At 43.2% G+C, this 20,397-nt stretch overlaps 1 protein-coding gene across 1 annotated transcript in view; it reads right to left on the reverse strand.

Annotated features, from left to right (window-relative positions):
* Window positions 1–403: 403 nt before the first annotated feature.
* The window catches only part of LOC309860929 (uncharacterized protein), a gene marked incomplete at its 3' end in the record, with an annotated part of 207,947 nt that continues 187,953 nt past the window's right edge, over window positions 404–20,397 (reverse strand). The window contains exon 4 of the mRNA XM_082723358.1: window positions 404–448. Within this exon, the coding sequence (XP_082579484.1) occupies window positions 404–448 (45 nt within the window). The remainder of the gene's footprint in view (window positions 449–20,397) is intronic.

Here is a 20,397-nt window from a genome sequence, read left to right on the forward strand (position 1 = left end):
ACTCTGTTATTTGTCAGACATGGGACCACTAAGTTTAAGACCTAACTTGCAGAGGGAAAAAATGTATGCCGAGGCATGACTATGAATGAAAAGTAATTTGACTAAGTAAATTATAAATCTACCATAATCTTGTCCAGCTCCGTTTACAGCCCAGCTTGCTTTGTGACTCCAGGGGAACCAAAGGAGACAAAGTTTCTCTCTCTCTCATCTCTCTCTCCCTCTCTGGTCCTGTTTCCTTGGCAACCTAATCTTTATCTGATGAAATATGGAGGTCTGCATCGAGGAAAGGCAGTTGGAATTTCAGCAAAGCCTCTCACTAATCTTTCTCCTGCCTTATCAAATGATTTGTTTTGTTACAAGAAGTTATTTTACACCCACCTTTTAGATGGCACTGGGGGGTTGTTTACTGGATATCCTGGAAGGGCTGAGAGAGTGTTTCCACGTAACACTGTAACCACAAAGAAGATGAAATCAGCCTCTTGGTGGACACAAACTAGGCACCTGCAAAGTGAGAACTAAAATGTCTCTTGGGGCACTTGGCTGTGAAGTTTGATCCTCAGGTTATGAGTTCAAGCCCCATGTTGGGCTCAGAGATTACTTCAAAACAAAACAAAACAAAACAAAAAACAACAACAAAAAACTCTGTCTCTGTCTCTGTCTCTGAGGTTCTAACTAATCCATACACAAGCTCTACATTCCAAATACCCCTGTCCCTCTCAGCCACCCATGTACATTCTGGCAGAGGCATCGCTGCCAGGAGAACCATTTTGAAAGAATGAATCTTGGAATTTTGAAATCATTTGTACACTGTGAAGGAAAGGAAGGGAGAGAGAGGAAGAAGGTGGAGGACACCCTCAGGGGGATGTGTCTGGTGGGCAGTGGGCCACTTCACATCCCTTCAGGGACTTCCTGAGAGTGCACGTGCTGAGCACACGGGTGGGGGTTAACCAACACCCTCTTTCAAAATGCAAACACCTCGGCCCCTTTTGGGGGGCTGTTAGTCATTTACAGGTTTATATGAAGAGGGCCAGTCTGAAGGGTGGGCGTAGGTCGGGAGTGCTGACAAACTGTGTCAGGGAACCCCGGGCGGGGCCTCGCCTGACTGGGACTCAGACACTGAGACACACCCAGGAGAACCTCAGGAGTTAGGAAGCCTGTAGGTGTAGTAGAAGTAGGTGGGAGAAGAGTGAGAGAGGCAACATTTTATGCCCAAAATATTATGGTTGGGGGGGACAAATAAGAAGAGCACAGAAAAATCTTAAGGCCGTGGAACTATTCTGTATGATGCTATGAAGGTGGGTACCTGTCATTATATGTTTGTCAAACCTCACAGGATGTACATTGCCATGAGGGTACGTGTCCCTTGCTCTGAACTACCAACTTACAACTCACACTGTCGGAGCCAACTCACTCATCACTTAATGCCGGTCTATGTTTTGACCAATACCTATACATGAATATCTGTACTCACAGTGTAAATGCTGACCCTGAGACTCTATTTCTGCCAACATTTTCCCTCCACAAGACTTAGCGTTCAAAATTTAATTACTGTAATATATTTTAAATTTCCCTTTTCAGGTATTTGTCTGGAGCAGAAAACTAATTTTGGCAATGGCTGAATGGGTGTACAGATGCCCACGTGTTGATGAGAAATTCATTTCCTCATTCATTGGTTTATTCGCTGGGAAAAAAATTAATTCCATTTGTTGGAAGTGCGGAAATGTTCAGAGAGATAAACCAAACCTTATTCAGGAAGAAACATGGGTGTTTCAAAAAGTTTTACCAGAGCTGATTATAGATGGCTCAGAGGGAAACAGAATGTTTCTCTTGGATGTCAGTAGGTTGGCCTTGATGGCCAGTGCTAGGGCAGACCTCCCTGAACATTCTGTGAAGAGGCACCTTTCGGCCTCAGTATCCCTAAGGGTAGAGAAGTGTGGCGGGCTGTGTAGGCACAGTGGATGGGGTGGCTGTCCTTCCTTTCCAGCAAACTGGAAAGAAGGTTGTGAGGAGGAATTTATGTAAGACAGTGACTGTCTTTGCAATCACCAAAAGGCACTCATAGCTTCTCTTGCCCTCCAAGTATCATGATAAAGGCAGAGAACCATGGAGTCCTAAGTGTCTTGGTTGGCTTTGCTTGTGCTCAGACATGTGGCATTCAGTGTGTTCCTCAGGGTGATAGCTGTCATTAGTAGATCTTTTTTTTTTTTTTTTTTAAGATTTTATTTATTTATTTGACAGACAGAGATCACAAGTAGGCAGAGAGGCAGGCAGAGAGAGAGGAGGAAGCAGGCTCCCTGCTGAGCAGAGAGCCCGATGCGGGGCTCGATCCCAGGACCCTGGGATCATGACCTGAGCCGAAAGCAGAGGCTTTAACCCACTGAGCCACCCAGGTGCCCTTCATTAGTAGATCTTGTCTAACCTCTGTGGACAAGGGATGGGCATGACTCCTTTCTCTTCATCATTGGGAGTGTAGGAGCTCTCCAAAACGGGGAGGAAAGGAGCTACCTTTGAGGCAGGGAGGGGCTGCTACAGTTGTACCTGGAAACCTGGGGCCAGGCGTTAGCCCTCAATGGGAAGCAAAAGGGAGAGAATTTGAGAGAGAGAGAGAGAGATCTAGTCATCTCTGCTCTTTCCAGGTTGGTTTATGCCCTGGTTTGTGTCCCGTTCACAGGGCACAGAAAGGCATGAGGGAGTCTATGATGGACGTAGCATTAGAATCTATAAGCTGTGGGACAGAACAGAACCCGCAAGGCAGGTAAGAGAGTGGACAGATGGAGCAGCTCATACGTGCCCAGAGAGACAGAGCCACCACCAAGGGGCAACGGCAGCATTCAGAAGAGCACTCCGTGTCCTTCCTTCATCACGTCACACAGGTCCATGTGGTCTGAGCTGTCTCCCTGGCTTCTCTGGCCCTCTCCTTATTTGCCACAGTCTTTCTAGACATCTCTTGCTGATCTATTCTTATCCTGACATCAGCCCTTGGATTTCCAAACCAATCCAAGAGGCTTACAGTTGAAGACTAAAATGGAAAATGCTGCCCACCTATCACCCTGCCTGTCGGCCCTGTGATTTCCTGGGGACAGGACACGTTCAGAGCAAGTGATAGATTTTTTTGGAAGAGATTCGAAGGCCCCCAGTGGCCCGGCTTTTAACATCTTCCTTGCAAAGGGCCGGTTTCTTCACTTTCTTTTTTATATGTGGGGAGATGATGAAACGTGTTTGAAAATGTCTTAGCATTTGGCAATGATCTGCCTGAGCATAGTGCTAGGATTGCTCTGTTCACAACTAAGCTGCAATTTTAGGCAGAATTTGCAGAGCATCTCAGCATTTAACAGCTCGAGAAAACTTGGCAGTGATTTCAGGCTGCACAACATCTGCTTATTTCATTTTGTTACAAGTCACCTGGGCAAAAACTTCCTCACTCTGGCCTGTAAATGAGCTCATCCCCAATTAGAACACTCCGGTTAGTAGCAGTAGCAATCGTCCCTGAGCCATCTATAACGAAGCCTTAAAGCTAATGGCACTTCTCCGTGCTAGCAAAGCAAAACCATTATTTTTCTTCGTAGCTCAGATGGGTGATTTGGTAGTGTCTTACCAGCTCTAAAAGCTTATTCTCTGAGGAGGAAGTAGTGTTTTCTTAGTAGAAACTTTTTTTTTTTTTTAATCTGGAAATTTGGAACAAAATTATTTGGGAGCCATTTAATGTGGATTTTAAAATAATGTGGTTCTGTACGAGCCTAGCACTCTCTATCATTTTTATTATTTTTTAAAACTTTTTTTGTTTCTTTGTCAGAGAGCACAAGCTGGCAAAGTGGCAGGCAGAGGCAGGGGGAAATACAGGCTCCCCGCTGAGCAGAGAGCCCAATGCAGGGCTCCATCCTAGGACCCTGAGATCATGACCTGAGCCAAAGGCAGAGGCTTAACCCACCGAGCCACCCAGGCGCCCCACTCTCTGATCATTTTAAAAAGCATGACTATTGTATCTATTCAAGATTTTCCAATGGAGACCTTTGAGGACTGTATACTTCTGAGCTCCACAGTTATTTTTCTTCCCATTTTCCTCCAGATGGCTATAATGTTCCTCAGGAAAAGTATGCTGTTTGAATGCATCTGCGAGCATCTCCCTGCTTTAGAAGCGGTAGGAAGCCCAGGTTGGTCATCTTCAGTTTATTATGTATCCTGACCCCACACCACATGTCCTTCTTCAAGGTCAGCTCTTTGTTTCCGGTATACAGTTTTAGAGGAGGACCAAAGGACAGTGACTTGGAGAAGACAGCAACTGATGCCACTATCCTGGCACTGTTGGCCAGGACAGAAAAGACCCTGCTAGCCTTCACGGCGGGCTGCTTTAGCGTCCTTTGGCCAGAGTCGACAGGGCAGGAAGTGACGGAAAGTCATCTGAGCTGGGGCCCAACCAAAAAGTTGGCTGAAAAGTTCCTTCTTAGCACTCTATGCTGGTTTTCTCTGAACTGGTTCTTTACGCTGAGACAAAACTCTCATAATATCATGGGATCAGAGCTGATCATCAGTCTGGCACTGGTAGTTGACCTTGAATTTTGACTCTGGGCCTGTGCTTAATTTTCTGTGGTGACAATGAAAGCTCATTAAAAAGCTGACACATCGTTTTCAGCCTTGAGCTCATCTCTGTGATTCACTTCAATGTCTGAAGGAAGGAGAAGAAACCAAATTAGTCACAGGAAAAAAAATAGAAGAAACTTTTGGGGGCCTCCCTTTTTATGTCATAAAGTTATTTGTAACTTGAGAGTTATTAAATGATCCCGCTAAGAGCCCCTTCTGTTGAAATGTTAACAGCAGGAGACAAGTTAAACCTACTCAGAGTGCTGTCCGTCACCCACTTGAAGTGTTACTGAGGAGCGAAAATCGATTCTCTGACAGCCACAGGCCTTGCTGCAAATTCATCCTTAGCATCGAACTGAAGGAGAAATGACAGCTGATGAAGAAGTTTTTTAAATGCAGAAAAAGTTGACTGGAGAGTTTTCATGTTTCAACTTGATAAAAATATTTCCAAACTTTTTTTTTTAAACCAAAATTAAAATATCTAAATAACTCAGGCTATTCCCTTTATGCCACAGTGCATAAAACTATATTTATTTAAGTAGTAATAAACACTCCATTGTTATTTAACTGGCTGATCCTAATTCCAGATGGGAATATTTTCCAGGGAATTTGAAGAATCATTTTTTGAGGTGAGGTTTAGGTCTCTGTGGGGCGCCCATGATGGGAGGGTCTGCAGAAACACACTCAAGGCTCAGAGGAAAAAGGAAGAGAGCGTGTTAGGTTGTCACTGGGAAGTAACCACCCAGCTTTTGAACAACCAGATTCCTCCTTTAAGCCATTTATTATGTTACAAATTTTTGAAAGCCTTTAGGAATGACTTACCTTTAAAAGCTGATAAGCTAGAATTGTTTGAAATTTGAGACCCTAGAGGGGGAGTTCACCTTGATGGGTGCAGTTTTTGTGCTGGCCTCTAAAACTGTGTGATGGAAATGTAGTTGATCCTAATCCCATACAAGCTTGGCTTCTGATGAATGTGGTGCAGGGTCGATCATACTATACTTGTTAACCTGCAACTTGCATTTTTCTCTTAATATGCCATTCGGTTCTTTCCCTGTGAATATCACAGATGATATTCTCTGACATTCTGATTCAGAATCTAGTTCTCTCTTCTTGAAAGGGGATTGGACGTTGGGACATTAGGAATAAGCCTCCTCAATCCCAGCTGCCTTGTAAACTCTTGCACTTTACTTCTAACTGCCTCGATTGGATCCTTTGCCAGTTTAGATCCAGGTTCCAAACATATTTGAATGGATGCAATCAGCAAATATATTCTCAGTGGCTTGGCAATGGACAGAACTTTATACACACACACACACACACACACAGATTTATTTATTTGAGAGAGAAAGAGAGCGTGTGAGTGAGCACACAGCAGGGAGGGGCAGAGGGAGAGGGAGAGAAAGAATCCCAAGCAGACTCTGTGCCGAGCGAGGAGCCTGACGTGAGGCTCTGCTCTATCCGAGGACCTGAGCTGAAACCAAAAGTCTGACGCTATATGGACTGCACCACCCAGGCATCCCCAGACATAACTTCTTAATACAAACTCTCATAAGCTTTATTTTACAGAAGAGTCTGTTGGTAAAGTGCTCAGACCTCCAAACCACTCTACTTGACACCTTTGCAACACATTTGATGCCACCATTGTGGTGTGGAGCCTCAGTGCCGCTCAGCCTCTCCCAGGGATGTGCTAGGATCTCTGTGGATGTAAGATATATGCCAGTGGTACCCAGGACAGAAGGAAATCAACGTGCAGAGTCTTTGCCTTGGTTAACTGGTAGACTGGGGGGAGTTTTCCTGCTTTTAACAGCAACACGGATATTTTTATAAAAGTTTTCTCTGAAGTACAAATGACCTGATGAACAAAGAGATGAGCCATTTTTTTTTAAACTCTATTTTTAGTTTTGAATTAAATAAAAATGTACCCATTTGTTTCCTGATAGAACGAAAGTTGAGTGGATAAAAGCATTTCTTTCTTAAACTTCTGTCTTTCTTGGGGTCTAAGGCTTTTTTTTTTTTTTTTTTAATTGTGACAGGAAGTCTCTAAGTCACGAGAGGAAGGCAAGCAAACCCTGTGCTATAACAGGGACACCTGGCTTCATCTGATTTTCCTAGCTTGCAATTACATCAACCTCTGTCACTAGCTGCAGAATGGGTTCAATTATGCAGTGTCTTTAATCCGGAATATCTCTGGACTTGAGAAACATTATTGCTTTAATTATCACCACACCCCTAGGAGGAACCAGAGGTAGAAACTCTGACCAGCATCCCAGTATTACAGGGGAAGGAGTTAAAAGGAAGGGCTACCGAGTGACTAGACAGACAGCCTCTGAGGCCTGGAGGCAACAAGCGTGCCGACTCGGAGGCGCTGGGTTCAGACTTATAGGTCCTACTCTGTGTTTCTGTGTTGACTGTCCAGTGAGTAAGATAGCTGATGAGCCTGAGGCATGCTGAGGTAATACATCAACAATGGATTTGAATGGAGTCAAGAACTGGGTACATAATCCTCATTCTGGCTTTACTGACCCAAAAAGAACACTCTCCATGTACAAGGGAACACTAAGTAGCTTCAGTGGATTTGGAGTCACCGGTTTGGGAAAGCTTGGTCGGAAAGTTAGACCAAATGATTGCTCACTGGTCTTGCTTTTGAACTGTTCTCTGTAGTCCCTTAGGCCAGCAAAACCTCGCTCGAGAGCTCTCCCTCACCACCACCCCTCCCCCCCGGCACACACACACATACCCTCCAGCTCTGCTCTGGCTGTGTGGGTCTTTTTCAGTTGACAATTAAAGGAGGACCACAATTCTATGATATTAAGAATTAAATTAAAATCATATTTCACCTAACAAACATCTCAGAGGACAGAGTGCCTGGTGCTACTGAACCAGCTTATTTTCTTCCTGGGCAGCCGACATCTCTCAGAGCTCAAGAGGCACATGGGCTCTGGATGTGGAGGCAGCAGGAGAGTCGGAAGGTCAGGCCCTGCTGGGTTGTGTCTGCATCTCACATTTAGCAGGTACTTAGTGAGGGACATGTGGTATGGTGGGAGGACAATATGGCAGAAAGTACTGAAGTGCCATAATACTACATGGGACCACTCTTCTATTCATTATGTGTGAGAAGCAGTCAGTCAGATGTCCCATTGAGTGTCTGGTACTTGCAGTTTCTTTGGGGCAGGCAGGCAGTGTTCCTGCCGGGTAGGACAGGGTCTTAAGGTGGATAAACCCTAAAGAGATCACCTAGCCCAGAGGTTCTCATGCCAATCAGACAGAGTTATTATTATTTTTTAAAAAGATTTTATTTATTTATTTGACAGAGAGATCACAAGTAGGCAGAGAGGCAGGCAGAGAGAGAGAGAGAGGAGGAAGCAGGCTCCCTGCTGAGCAGAGAGCCCGACGCGGGGCTTGATCCCCAGACCCTGAGACCATGACCTGAATTGAAGGCAGAGGCTTAACCCACTGAGCCACCCAGGTGCCCCAAATATTTTTTTAAAAGATTTTATTTATTTATTTGGGAGAAAGAGAGCATAAGAGGGGAGAGATCAGAGGGAGAAGCAGACTCCCTGCTGAGCAGGGAGCCTGATGAGGGACTTGATCCCAGGACTCCACAATCATAACCTGAGTCCAAAGCGCTTGCTTAACCAACTGAGCCACTCAGGGGCCCTCATTACAAATATTTTATAATTTTTCTCTTTACTACCCTAAATTAAAATTGCCACCCAATATAGCGCCCAATGTCCAAAAACCATGATAATGCTCTGTATCAGCTTCCCCAGGAAACAGAAGCTGAGATGGCATCTGAAGGCAGGAGAAGTATATCCCATACACTCCCAGGATCGACACATGTAGTAGAGAGAAAGAAGCAGGATGGGGCTGAGGGAGAGGTGGGCCTGTGCCTGAAGGCAATCTAACAAATGACACAGTAGATCCTACAGGGAGCTCTGGACTTGGGGTGATCCTGATGAATTGTGCCCAACCAAAGCCTTTCTAACACCCCTGTCCCCCCCACCCCAGTGATGGTCAATGGATGCAGGTAGCTTCTAGAGAGGAGTCAGCCCCCTGGAGACCAGAGCCACTGGGAAGGGGTAGAGACACTCAGCTATGGGCTGCCCGCAGTCAACATTCTAGGAGCTGTGGAAGCCCTGAAGCAGAGACCTAGAGGGAGCCCCCAGGGTCTAGCACAAACTGTAATAGAAAGGAAAAACAATAGGAAAGTAATTCCTAATAAAAGCATATGTATTTCTCACATGAGGTAACTAAAAGATGTTGTGAAGTGTTCCAATAATTGCAACTGTTTATAATGAATTTGTTTGGGCTTAAGAGAAGACCATACTCAACTGAATATGGCCAACACTTTCTCTTTATATCTGGAACTTGGAAATAAGGGCTAGGTGAGTATATATGTATCTATACTTGAATGGTGACAATTACGTATGCAGACTGATATGTTGTCCCTGGAAGGTGACTGAAAAGGTGATCAGTTCTTGGTAGAGTTCCCAACAAAACAAGTATTTATATACAGTGGTTGCATTCTTGAAAAATTCAATGTATATCAAAGCTATGAAAAATATATTTTGTATTTATATGCTAAATGGAGTAGCTATGAGGCTCAGATCATTTTATCAAGTTTGATGAGACATTTATTTGAACTTAGTGATGGATATGGGAAAATTCTTTGTCATGGGGACCATACCCCACACTTTCTAGGGTACCACGTCTAGCCCCACCTACTAAATGCTAGTAGTGCTTCTAATCAAAAATGCAAATTTCCATGCTTCCCCAAGGAGTCTCAGAGGAACTTGATTAGTCCTCTGCTTCTAGCCTAAACAGAACTGCTTTCCCTTCTCAAGGTGTTTTAAAGCAAGAGATCTGAGAACTCTGTTAAGTCCCTATTTCCACAAAGCAGTCCAAATTAAAGAGATTGTACAGCTCTGGGCACACCTGGGATCCCACAGCCTGGAGTACTTGCCCCCTAGCTCTCCCATCAGCCTTGGGATATCACCCTCAAGTGTTTGAACCCCAACCAGATTGTCAAAGCCACAGTCTAGTTCATCTATAACTGACTGACTTAATAGCAGTCAGAAAGGGTTGTGGGCCTCTTGGGTTTCCTTCACTTAGGAGGATTTTTTACTGCCCACCCCTTGTTCCTCCATCACTTCTTGCCTTGGCAAAGCTGAATTTCAGGAGAAGACAGTGGATTCATGGGAGTAAGTAATCTGTCATACCTGCTTCTATACAAGCAAGGGAAATGGTTGTTTTCTCAGAAGCCTGATTTGGCCCTTAGTGGGGCAGGCTCTGTGTATTCCTTTCCTCCTACATCAAACAGTTGGCCCCCTTGCAAACTCACCAAAGCAGCCTAAGGGAAAGGATGAGGAATGTCAGGACAAGGACCATGGGAATGGAATTAAAGATAAGGAGAGGGGTGCCTGTGTGGCTCAGTGAATTAATCAGTGTCTCTTGATTTCAGCTCAAGTCCTGATCTCAGGGTAATGAGAGCCAGCCCCATGTTGGGCTCTGCGCTGGGTGCGGAGCCTGCTTGAGATTTTCTCTCCTTCTGCCCTGACCCTCCCCCTGCTCACACACCAGTACGCTCTCTCTCTAAGGAATAAAAAAAGAGAGAAGAAAGATTTCCAGGCTGATTTGAAATATAAGACAACAGCAGCACCAACTGGGAAATTGAAAAGGGAAAACTTTAATATGAATTATTTTATGCAGACTGCTTTATGCTAATTCAGATGTTAAGACTTAATTGTAAAGTGCTTATGCAGCAAAACTGCTGATACCAGTGATGGTTCAGCCTGTATAAAGAATTACAAGGCTCTGGAAATGACTGCTGGAGCCTTACAGTAATTTGTATCCGGGAGAGTGAATGCGAAGGAGACGGACGTGTTTTATCTGTGCACCTGAATAACATACAGACAAGTGTTAGTCATTCGTTTATGAATATTTTCCATTACCACTCATCTCTCAACATATGGCAAACATTTCTTGCTGTTTTGTTCTGTCCCCTCTTCTGCAGGCTGCCGGAAACAGCTGGCATGTATCTTTTTATAATTTTGCCAATAACTTCTCTGATGCACTAGGTTTCTTTTTGTGATTAGAGAGAAAAATTATTGATCTTCTTAAAGACATTAGTTCATTGTTGCTGGGAGGCCAAGAGTGTTTTTTAAATGAAAAATCAATCACGCTGCGGATTCTACCTCAAAATATGAGCGTCTCAGGAATTTCTGAACAAGTGCATTTTGACCTAAGTGCCATTCTCTACTCAAAGGACTGCAGTGTGATATTTTTTGAAATGATGGCATTACACCTTTGTGGACTTGACTCGTTCCATTTCATTAGAAAAAGTAGTGCTCAGAATGGATCACAGTTAATTGTAACAAAACCTTGTTAAAACTGACATGATGCAGCCTAGTCTCAGTTTTATCTTGATTTTATGCAACTTTTCGTAGTTTTTTAAAACATAATAAAGGCAATTCTGAGTTTCTGAGCTTCACATTAGACTCAAAATGGACTATTCAAATGCCCATTCGAGAAGCAAGGCCATGACCTATGGTGGTACTGGTAGCATACCGAGTCCCTGCTCATGGCGATCTCTAGCGGAACCGGTATCTGTAGATGAACCTGGACTTGGTCCAGATGCCACATGCTTGTTACAAGGATGTTCTGTTACCCAAAACCCCCTCCGTATTTTGGTCCTTGATTTGCACTTAGATTCTTGGGAATATGGACTGAAATGGACAGATGCACCATGGCAATCCTCTAGTTCTTGAGATGATGGAAACTTTACCATGGGAACCCTCGCAAAGTAGGTTAAATCAAAACAGCTGAATAAGCATTGTAATCAGCCTGGGTGATACCATTTGTGGTAAAATGAAGGAGACTCAAACTAATTCTGAAGGCAAATACAAATGAAGATTCTAAAAGGATAGTTTCAGTGAAATTAACACATAGCCTTCTAAATATTTTTAAAATTATGTGCTTGCCTTTTTAAAAAAAATTCTCATTTCTTACTATTGTTATTTTATGTTCAATTATCAGCTTCCTCTGCTTCTAAGGACAAGGATATCATACATAATTGATACCTATAACTTAACCGGATATTTTATTGAATTGGTGACTAAAACAAAAGAAAGAAAATGAACTTTTATCGCCTCTTTTTGTCTCCACTCACACATTGTATGTGAGTATAAAATATACAAGCACACAAGCACCACATGTATCTTTTTAAGATAAGGAGGCAAGCTATAAGAATATAAGAAAAAATGTAAGTCTAGTAGAAAGAGACATCATAGGGGCGCCTGGGTGGCTCAGTGGGTTAAGCCACTGCCTTCGGCTCAGGTCATGATCTCAGGGTCCTGGGATCGAGTCCCGCATCGGGCTCTCTGCTCAGCAGGGAGCATGCTTCCCTCTCTCTCTCTCTCTCTCTCTCTCTCTCTGCCTGCCTCTCCATCTACTTGTGATTTCTCTCTGTCAAATAAATAAATAAAATCTAAAAAAAAAAAAAAGAAAGAGATATCATAGAGTCTGTCTCAGAGTAGTTGAGTTTATTTGAAACATAAAGGGAGCATAAGCAGGGGGAGCCACAGGCAGAGCAGACAGAGGGAGAAGCAGACTCCTTGCTGAGAACGCAGCCTGATGCTGGGGAGTTAATCTAAGGACCCTGGGATCATGACCTGAGCTAAAGGCAGACACTTAACCAACTGAGCCAGCCAGGCATCCCCCAAAAGGAGCTGCATTTAAACAGCACCTCAAGGGCAGCTGGGTGGCTTGGTCATTAAATGGCTGCCTTTGGCCCAGGTCATGATCCTAGGGTCCTGGGATTGAGCCCCACATGGAGGCTCAGTGGGAAGCCTGTTTTCCCTTTTCCACTGCCCCTGCTTGTGTTCCTGCTCTCTCTGTGTCTCTCTGTCAAATAAATAAATAAATAAAATCTTAAAAAAAATACCATTTCAAATGGAAGTTATATTATGTGTCATGGGATAGAATTAACAGCAAAAAAAAAAAAAAAAGAGACGATTTTATATGTTAAAAAATTTTAGGGCAAAAATTGAGTGATTTTTTTCCTCAAAAGCATAAAAGAGGACTACCTGAAAATGGATAAAGAACACGAATAGACAGCATATCAAGGATAAAATAAAACAAATAAAAAATATGGGAAGAAGATCAGTCACACATGAATGCAAATTAAAACATCTTTCTACCCCCTCCCCCCACAACAAATTAGTAAAAAGTAAGACACAGAGAAAGGGAACAAGAGAGAACTGACAAAGGTGTGATAGGACAAGTGCTTTTATACATTGTCAATGGGAGTATTAGTTGACACAACTAATACTTATGTAAGACATAATCTAGACTACAAATTTTACAAGTCCTTAAATGTTGATACCTTTGACCCAGTTATGTCACATTTAAGAGTCTTTACTATGGAAGTAATCCTCATTATCTTTTTAAAGAAAGATGTATTTATTCACTTTTAGCAAGAGAAAGAGCAGGAGGAGGCACAGAGGGAAGGAGAGAGAGAATGTCAAGTAGACTCCATACCAAGTGTGGAGCCTGATGCAGGGCTCAATCCCACAACCCCAAGATCACAAACCGAGCAGAAACCAAGTGTTGGGACACTCAACCGACTGAGACATCTGGGCACCTCAAAAGTAATCCTCATTGGTGATAAAAGATTTGCGTTAAAATCAATGCTCATCAGGCCCTAATGGTCCAGTGAAAGACTTGCGGACAGTGAGCATGGTGTATCAACTTGATGGAACATTGTGTAGCCATTAAATGTCGGGTTTCCAAAAGTTATGTCATAACAGAAGAAGATTCCTGTTAGAATGTTAAAGAAAAATAAAACAGCTCTCCTGGAGATGAGAGGTACAGCGTAGGGAGTATGGTTACTGGTCCTACGATCATATGTGGTGATGGATGGTGGTTCCACGAGGGTGAGCAAGGCATGGTACAGAGATGTGGAATCACTACGTTGTATACCTGAGACTAATGTAACATTGTGTGTCAACTACACTTCAATGAAACAAAAATAAAACAGCTCTCAGAGTCATACATGGAGTATTAGATTAGTTATATTAAGAGGAAGAAAAGGGGTGCCTTGGGCAGCTCAGTCAGTTAAGCATCTGACTTAATTTCAGCTCTGGTCATGATCTCAGGGTCGTGAGATGGAGTCCCGCATTGGGCTCCACACTAGGCATGGAGCCTGCTTAAAATTTTCTCTCTCCCTCTGTTCCTTGCGCCCTCTCTGTCTCTCAGAAGAATAAGGGGTGAAGAATAAGAGGAGAGAGAGGAGGAGGAGGAGGAGGAGGAAGGAGAGGGGATTGGGGAGGGGGAGGGGGAGGGGGAAGAGGAGGAAGAAAAATAAAACCTAAAAATGATGAATAAGAAAAAATGGCTGAAAAAAAAAAACAAATATAAACTCTGGTTTTATTTAGATGATGAGACAACCCATGTGTCACGTGTTTCCTTTTTCCCTACTTTTCTAATTTGCTTTATAAAACAAAACCTACTTCAAAAACTACAAATATAAAAATTATTAAAGCATGTTACAATCACACATTAAGATAAGGAAATGGTGAGGCTCCTATTCTGGTGTCAGATGGGTGAATTTTCCAAAAATTCTCGATGTCGACGAGGTTTAAGCTGTGTCATTACTATAAAACATGATACATGAGAGTGATGATTATCTAGTTATCCTTTGCATATATGAACTTCCAAGGAAGGAGTTCATTCCGAATTACCCTTTATGGTCAACTGGAATGGTTCTGGGAACCCCCATTTATCCTGCGTTGTGTGAGCTCAGTCTGACTCTGTCCTGTCCACCAGCCCCTCCTTCTTTGGCTTGCTCCTGTGTCCCCTTCTCTTTCCTAGGGAAGCCAGACTCCCGGACACCTCCCCAGAATGGATGCTAGAACAAGCCCCTCCTAGGCCATTCTGAGTTCTAATTTCTAGTGAGTCATTCTTGCCCATCTACATAAAGGCCCAGTTTCATTAGGTCTGATATTTCTCATTCTCTTAGAATTATGCATGAGCTACCAGTAACGCCAGGAGTTAGAACTAGAAAAATAAAAGGTATCTTAGTTACAGCAGGCCAGCTGCTCTGGGGATCTTCATGGTTTGGAGTGAGAGAGACAGTAAAAGAAAAGCATTAATAGCTTTGGAAACTCTTTTTGCATTGCTTGCCCGGAAAAAAGACTGGGTTTGCTCTTTCCCCTTCTTCTCAGCTAATCATACTACCTCATCCTTAAGGTCTCAAATTAAGCATCATTTCTTCATAGAAGCTTTCCTTGGTGCCTAAACTGGGGCAGACACTGGACTGTCCCTAGAGCACTACTCTTCTCTTTCCTAGGACTCAGAAGTAGTCCTTGCAAGTCTTAGTCATCTTCCTTTCCTGCTGGACTCTGAGTCTCTGAGAGCAGAAACCTTATCTCTTTTATTTATCATCATGTCCCCAGTGCCAAGAACAGGAGCCTGGTATGCACTGGGTGCTGAATAAATATTAGTTTAATGAATGCACTTTCCGGTGTGGTCTATGAAGGTAGGGAAAGAATGGTTGGCACAAAGCCAAATAGTGGTGGAGTTGGAAGCATAAATACGGAAAGCCTTCTTATTTTTTTCTTAAGCAAATATACACGTATATATAAATAATGCCGTATCATGGCTCTAATATTGAATTCAAGAAGGTCGGACTTGGCTTTTTGGCTTTGAAAGCCGTGGAGACAGTTTGCTTGGTTCCTCTGCTGTGAGAAGAGCAGACATTTGGCACTCCTCCAAAAGTTAAGCTACATTCTCCTTAAATAACTTGACCCACTGGAGCAGCGTTTTTAAGTAAATCAAGTTTAGCACAACTGAAGACATGCACGAGGAGACGTGTTGTGAATCCAGAGACCCCTCAGCCCCTCTTTCCTGAAGTTTACGAGGATTTGTTCCATTTAGCACTTGTGTTATTGGCCACCTCCACTTCCTTGCCTTTTGTGGAAGCAGAATTCTTGGGATTTACCTTACAAGCCCAAATCACCTGTAATTCTTTGCACTTAGTAGTTACTGAGCATGTAACTACAGAGCTTAACAATTACCATATACTGTAATCACGCAAAGATTTTAATCTTTCAAATTAGATCTCACCTCCACACTGGGAAAGAAAAGGAAATTTACGGGATAATTAGCTCATGGGCTAGCTGGCACTTCTGGCAATGTCAGGAAGTCATATGCATGAGTGGTCTTAAGGTAGTATTTCTTTCTTTTATGAAGTACCTTTCATTAAAGCTGCCCTGCATGTTCTGTATTGAAGAAACTAGAGAAAAATGCCTTTTGCAAGTGAAGGCAGCCCTAATGCCATCAGGAAATTCAAGCAGAGGGTGGCATATTTTGTAGTAGCAGAGTCTTTCTGCTGCCCTTGGGGGTAAATAGTTGGACCTTCGTATATAACATGGGAACTGAGTCAAATTTTAAAAGTGAGATGTCAAAAAAAAGGGGGGGGGGAGCCAAATTTATGCTCCATTTTTGAGCTGGTTTTGAAGAAACTTGGGAAAAGAGAGATTTGAGTTGCAGAGCTACCTACTCTAACCCCAAATCAGGGTCTGCTCCATCCTGCTCTCTGGAGCTGACTTTGTGAGCTATTTTCACCTCCATGTTCAGGTCACATTCATGACGTGTGATCAGCTGGGGGGGGGCGGCTCCTTACACAATGATGGTTGCTAATGCTACAAACCAGGGCTCCCTCCATCAAACTGGCTGCTATGCATTAATCAGCCAATACTTTCCCAAACCTACCTCTGGGAGAGAGAAGAGAGGGAGGTGATAGATTTGAGGTGAGATACACACACACACACACACACACACACACACACACACACACACATTGTAAGGCAATCAGGAGAGGAGTCCCTTACCCAGAGCAGGTGCTCAGTCAGTTCAAATCCCTCTCTCCCTTTAGCAGCAGATGAGAGGAGTAAGACCAGAAGTCAGTGCAGCAGTATGCGGAGATGTGTGTGTATGTGTGTGTGTGTATAAGTTGTTACGCTAATCAGCTCTCTTGTCTCTGGTAAATGTGGTGTTTTCAGGGGTTGACCTATGACAGCGAGGAGGCTGGAGAGGAATGTGGCCAGGAAAATGGGGGTGAGTTGAAAGGAGACAGTTCCTCCTTAGCCTCAGCCCCTGGGGGAACAGGGGGAGCAGGGAGATCTCTTGGGGAAATTTGTTATGTACTCAGGGATTGTCGGGACCTTATTTGGGACTTTGAGAGGGTTTGCAGCAATATCTTTTCCCGAAACAGGAAAAAAAAAAAGTATCGCACTTAGTAATTTTTCAACTTTTTGATCTCATTAGAAGTCATAAGCCATCCTTTATTCATTATGATAAAGGGAGTCATTAGGATGAGGTTATATCGCTAATCAAAAAGTATGAATTGAGGGCACCTGGGTGTCTCAGTCGGTTAAGCCCCCGACTCTTGATTTCAGCTCAGGTCACAATCTCGAGGACGTGGGATCAAGTCCTGTCCTCCGTTGGGGCTCTGCACTGAGCTCTGCACTGAGTCTGCTAGAGATGCTCTCCCTCTGCCCCATGCCCCGCTTGCATGCGTGCTCTCTCTCTCTCTCAAATAAATAAATAAATAAATAAATAAATAAATCTTAAAAAAAAACTATTAGTGAGAACATACATGACCTGTTGTGGAGCTGGTAGAGCAGAGAGGTTTAGGACAGGATCAAGCACAAGCCTGATTTCCAAAGGTTTTGTGATCTCTTCAGGACAAAACTCGTCCAACAGAATAAGGTAAGGTAAAAATTAATTACGGGGCAGTTTTATGCCTGCTAAAAAATCCAGTAGGGTTTAGAGAAGGAAGGGAGCACAGTGGGTAGATAATTCTTTAAGACAATGACAATAGAGCTTTTCTAAGCTTCCATGACTGCTAATTTATTTCTTTATATTATTATGAGCTCCATTACAATCACCAGTAAAATTATAGTCCTGCTAATAGAGATCCATAATAATAAATTCTTTACTATGCTTATAGCCTCATTCAGCCTCAGAGTTACACTCCTAAGTAGGACGATTGCCAAGTATTTTTAAATCCCTGCTTTATCCTCGCTGAGAGAATCAGGTTCCATACCTTGTCTCCAGCTTTTTATCATGTCAGTAGCAGAACCAGGGAAAAACAAAATTCAAGTCTCCACATGTGATCCTTGGCTGTCATGAAATAACTTGAATAGTATCAGGTCTGAGGATGGAAGCTAGCCGAGCAAAGTCCCCAAATGTCAGGGAAGATGAGGACAACTGAGGAAGAGATACGGGGACTTCTTGGGGGTGGAAGAGATGCAGGGTCTTTAGACAATAGGGAGGTATGTGGGCCATATATGGAAGAATTAGAACCCTCCAGAGAAATCGAGATTAAGGTGTGCACATGAGCTTCGATCTCAGCAAGGAGCAATTCTAGGAATGTCCTAGAGATAGTGTCAGGCAGCCTAGCTGAGGAAGTGTCGTGGGAACTCAGGGCAAGTTCAGGGCTCAGCTTTTAGACCCGAGGACTTGGGAATGAATTACAGAAAAGAAAGAAAAGAAACAAAGAGGAGATATGTATTTTTTCTAAAGGACAACGTACAGAATATATGGGTAGTAAAGATAGAAAATATTGGCATGTCTTAAAAGTGACAGAGGAAAAAAGGGGGAGAAAAGAGAAAAAAAAAGTTGACAAAGAAGGTAAGTCAGGAGAAATGCACATTTAAGCAAGATCCTCGTTATCAGAAATAAAATGGTGTCTGGGGGAAAAAAGGAGGTTAAATATCAAAGTACAAAAAGTGCAACTATGCCCAAGATAGCTCAGTATTGAATGGGCTACGAATGTTAGTCCCACTGTTCAGAGAACATAGGGCACTGCACATTTCTAAGACCTAGAAATGTCGGTGGTTGCCTGCCCCGCAGTGGTGCAGACGAGGTCGTAGGGTCATACACAGTTCTTAGATTTATCAGACGGCTTTGTCCAGAAGAAGGAGACTCAAGTCTTGAATTCCTTCCTTCCTTCATTATTCATTCATTCTATTTTCCACTTGTTCATTTAACAAATATTTATCGAGTGTACACTTTGGGTCAGTCTCTGGGCTGGCTATTCAGGATATGAAGATAAATAAGACCCATGCCACCCAGGTCCTTGAGGAGCTCTCGGTTGAGCAGACAAAACAGATGGCTTGGAAAACACATATTTACAAAATAATGTGATGATGTGTTATAATAAAAGAAAGTTCATAGATGATCATGCTGTCTTTTACAAAGGGGCTTCCATTTCATTTCTGAAATTATATGTTGCTTACCCTGCATTGAGAATTAGCCAAATCCTTCACACTGCTCTTTTGGACTCTGAGGTAGGGGTAGGCTAGGTCAGAATCACACGTCTCTGGTGCAGAGACACCACAAGTGGGAAAGGGAGATACGAAGCTGGCATCTGAAGGACATTTCTCATTGGGGAAACTCATTTTTACAGCATTCAGCCCAGCTCAGTATTGAGCAAGAGAGCTGTAAGAAGACAGCATTCTTCCTTATCTAGCTTTCACCACATGGCTTTTCTGCTCTGCACAGTGACGTATGTCATTATCAGACACAAAATACTCCGTTGAGACGTCAAAGAGTCAGTCAATCCATAGTTTATCTTGTTAAATTGATATCGAACAAGAAATTTTGTTAGTTTTGGAATTGAAAAGACATCTTCTTATTCAGAGAATTAACTAAATTGGAGGTGTTTGGACGCATTTTGCAGACAACCAAGTGAACTTTTAGAATCTCCTTCAAGAGGGGCGAAGACAAAACTTGTACGCATTCTGGATTATGCTGGTAATCCATACCGGGTGAAACAGACATCGGTGATAGGATCTGATCTGTAGTACTAAGTGATGAGACATGAAGGAATTCTTTGTCATGGAGTTTGTCTCTACTTCTGGTCCATGTCTCTAGCTAACTTACTTTTTCTACACACTTCAGGGGGTGAAGACTATGTCACGAATAAGGCCCAAATCAGGAATGACCTAAGTGACCTATGAACAGAAGTTGCAAGAATTCATACAAAATTATTTTAAGAACTCAAGATAACTCAACTCCAGATAACTCAAGAGGAAAAATATCCAATTTGCTCCTCTGGATATTATAAGGGAAATACATAGGTATTTTAGGGGTCTAGCATTTTCCTCACATTTGCTTTAATTGTGGGCTTCTCCTGCATGACATTAGTGTGATCAGGATTGATTTGAAGTACTGCTCCAGAACCTTCTTCTCAGAGGACATTGTGTTTGCTGGTTATGCCTAAATCGTTGGTGGGAGCCCGTTTGTACGCGCCCTAGCTCCAGCTACCTGAAGCTCGGGGTCATAGCACTCATACAGTGTGTACTCGGTTTATGTTTCGGGCGTGGTGGCTGGGGGAGGTTATAGAGACCAAGATTCTTGAGGTGCTCTCAAGTTACCCCCTGGGGCTGACTCTCTCCTCTGATCCAAACTTGGGAGAAATTGAAGAGTATAGCTCTCAGAGAACCCTAACCTCATCAGCGAATTAGAAGGATCTGGGGCCTGTTCCACTTCAAGTCAGCATTTCTTTTTCTTTTCTTTTTTATTTTAAGATTTTATTTACTTATTTGACAGATAGAGAACACAAGTAGGCAGAGAGGCAGGCAGAGAGAGAGAAGGGGAAGCAGGCTCCCCACTGAGCAGAGAGCCCGTTGTGGGGCTCGGTCCCAGGACCCTGAGATCATGAGCTGAGTTGAAGGCAGAGGCTTAACCCACTGAGCCACCCAGGAGCCCCAAGTCAGCATTTCTGAAGCTTAACTTACCATAGAAACCCAC

The sequence above is a fragment of the Mustela nivalis genome (genome assembly GCF_964662115.1).
Source record: "Mustela nivalis genome assembly, chromosome: 3".
In the NCBI taxonomy this organism is placed as follows: Eukaryota; Metazoa; Chordata; class Mammalia; order Carnivora; family Mustelidae; genus Mustela; species Mustela nivalis.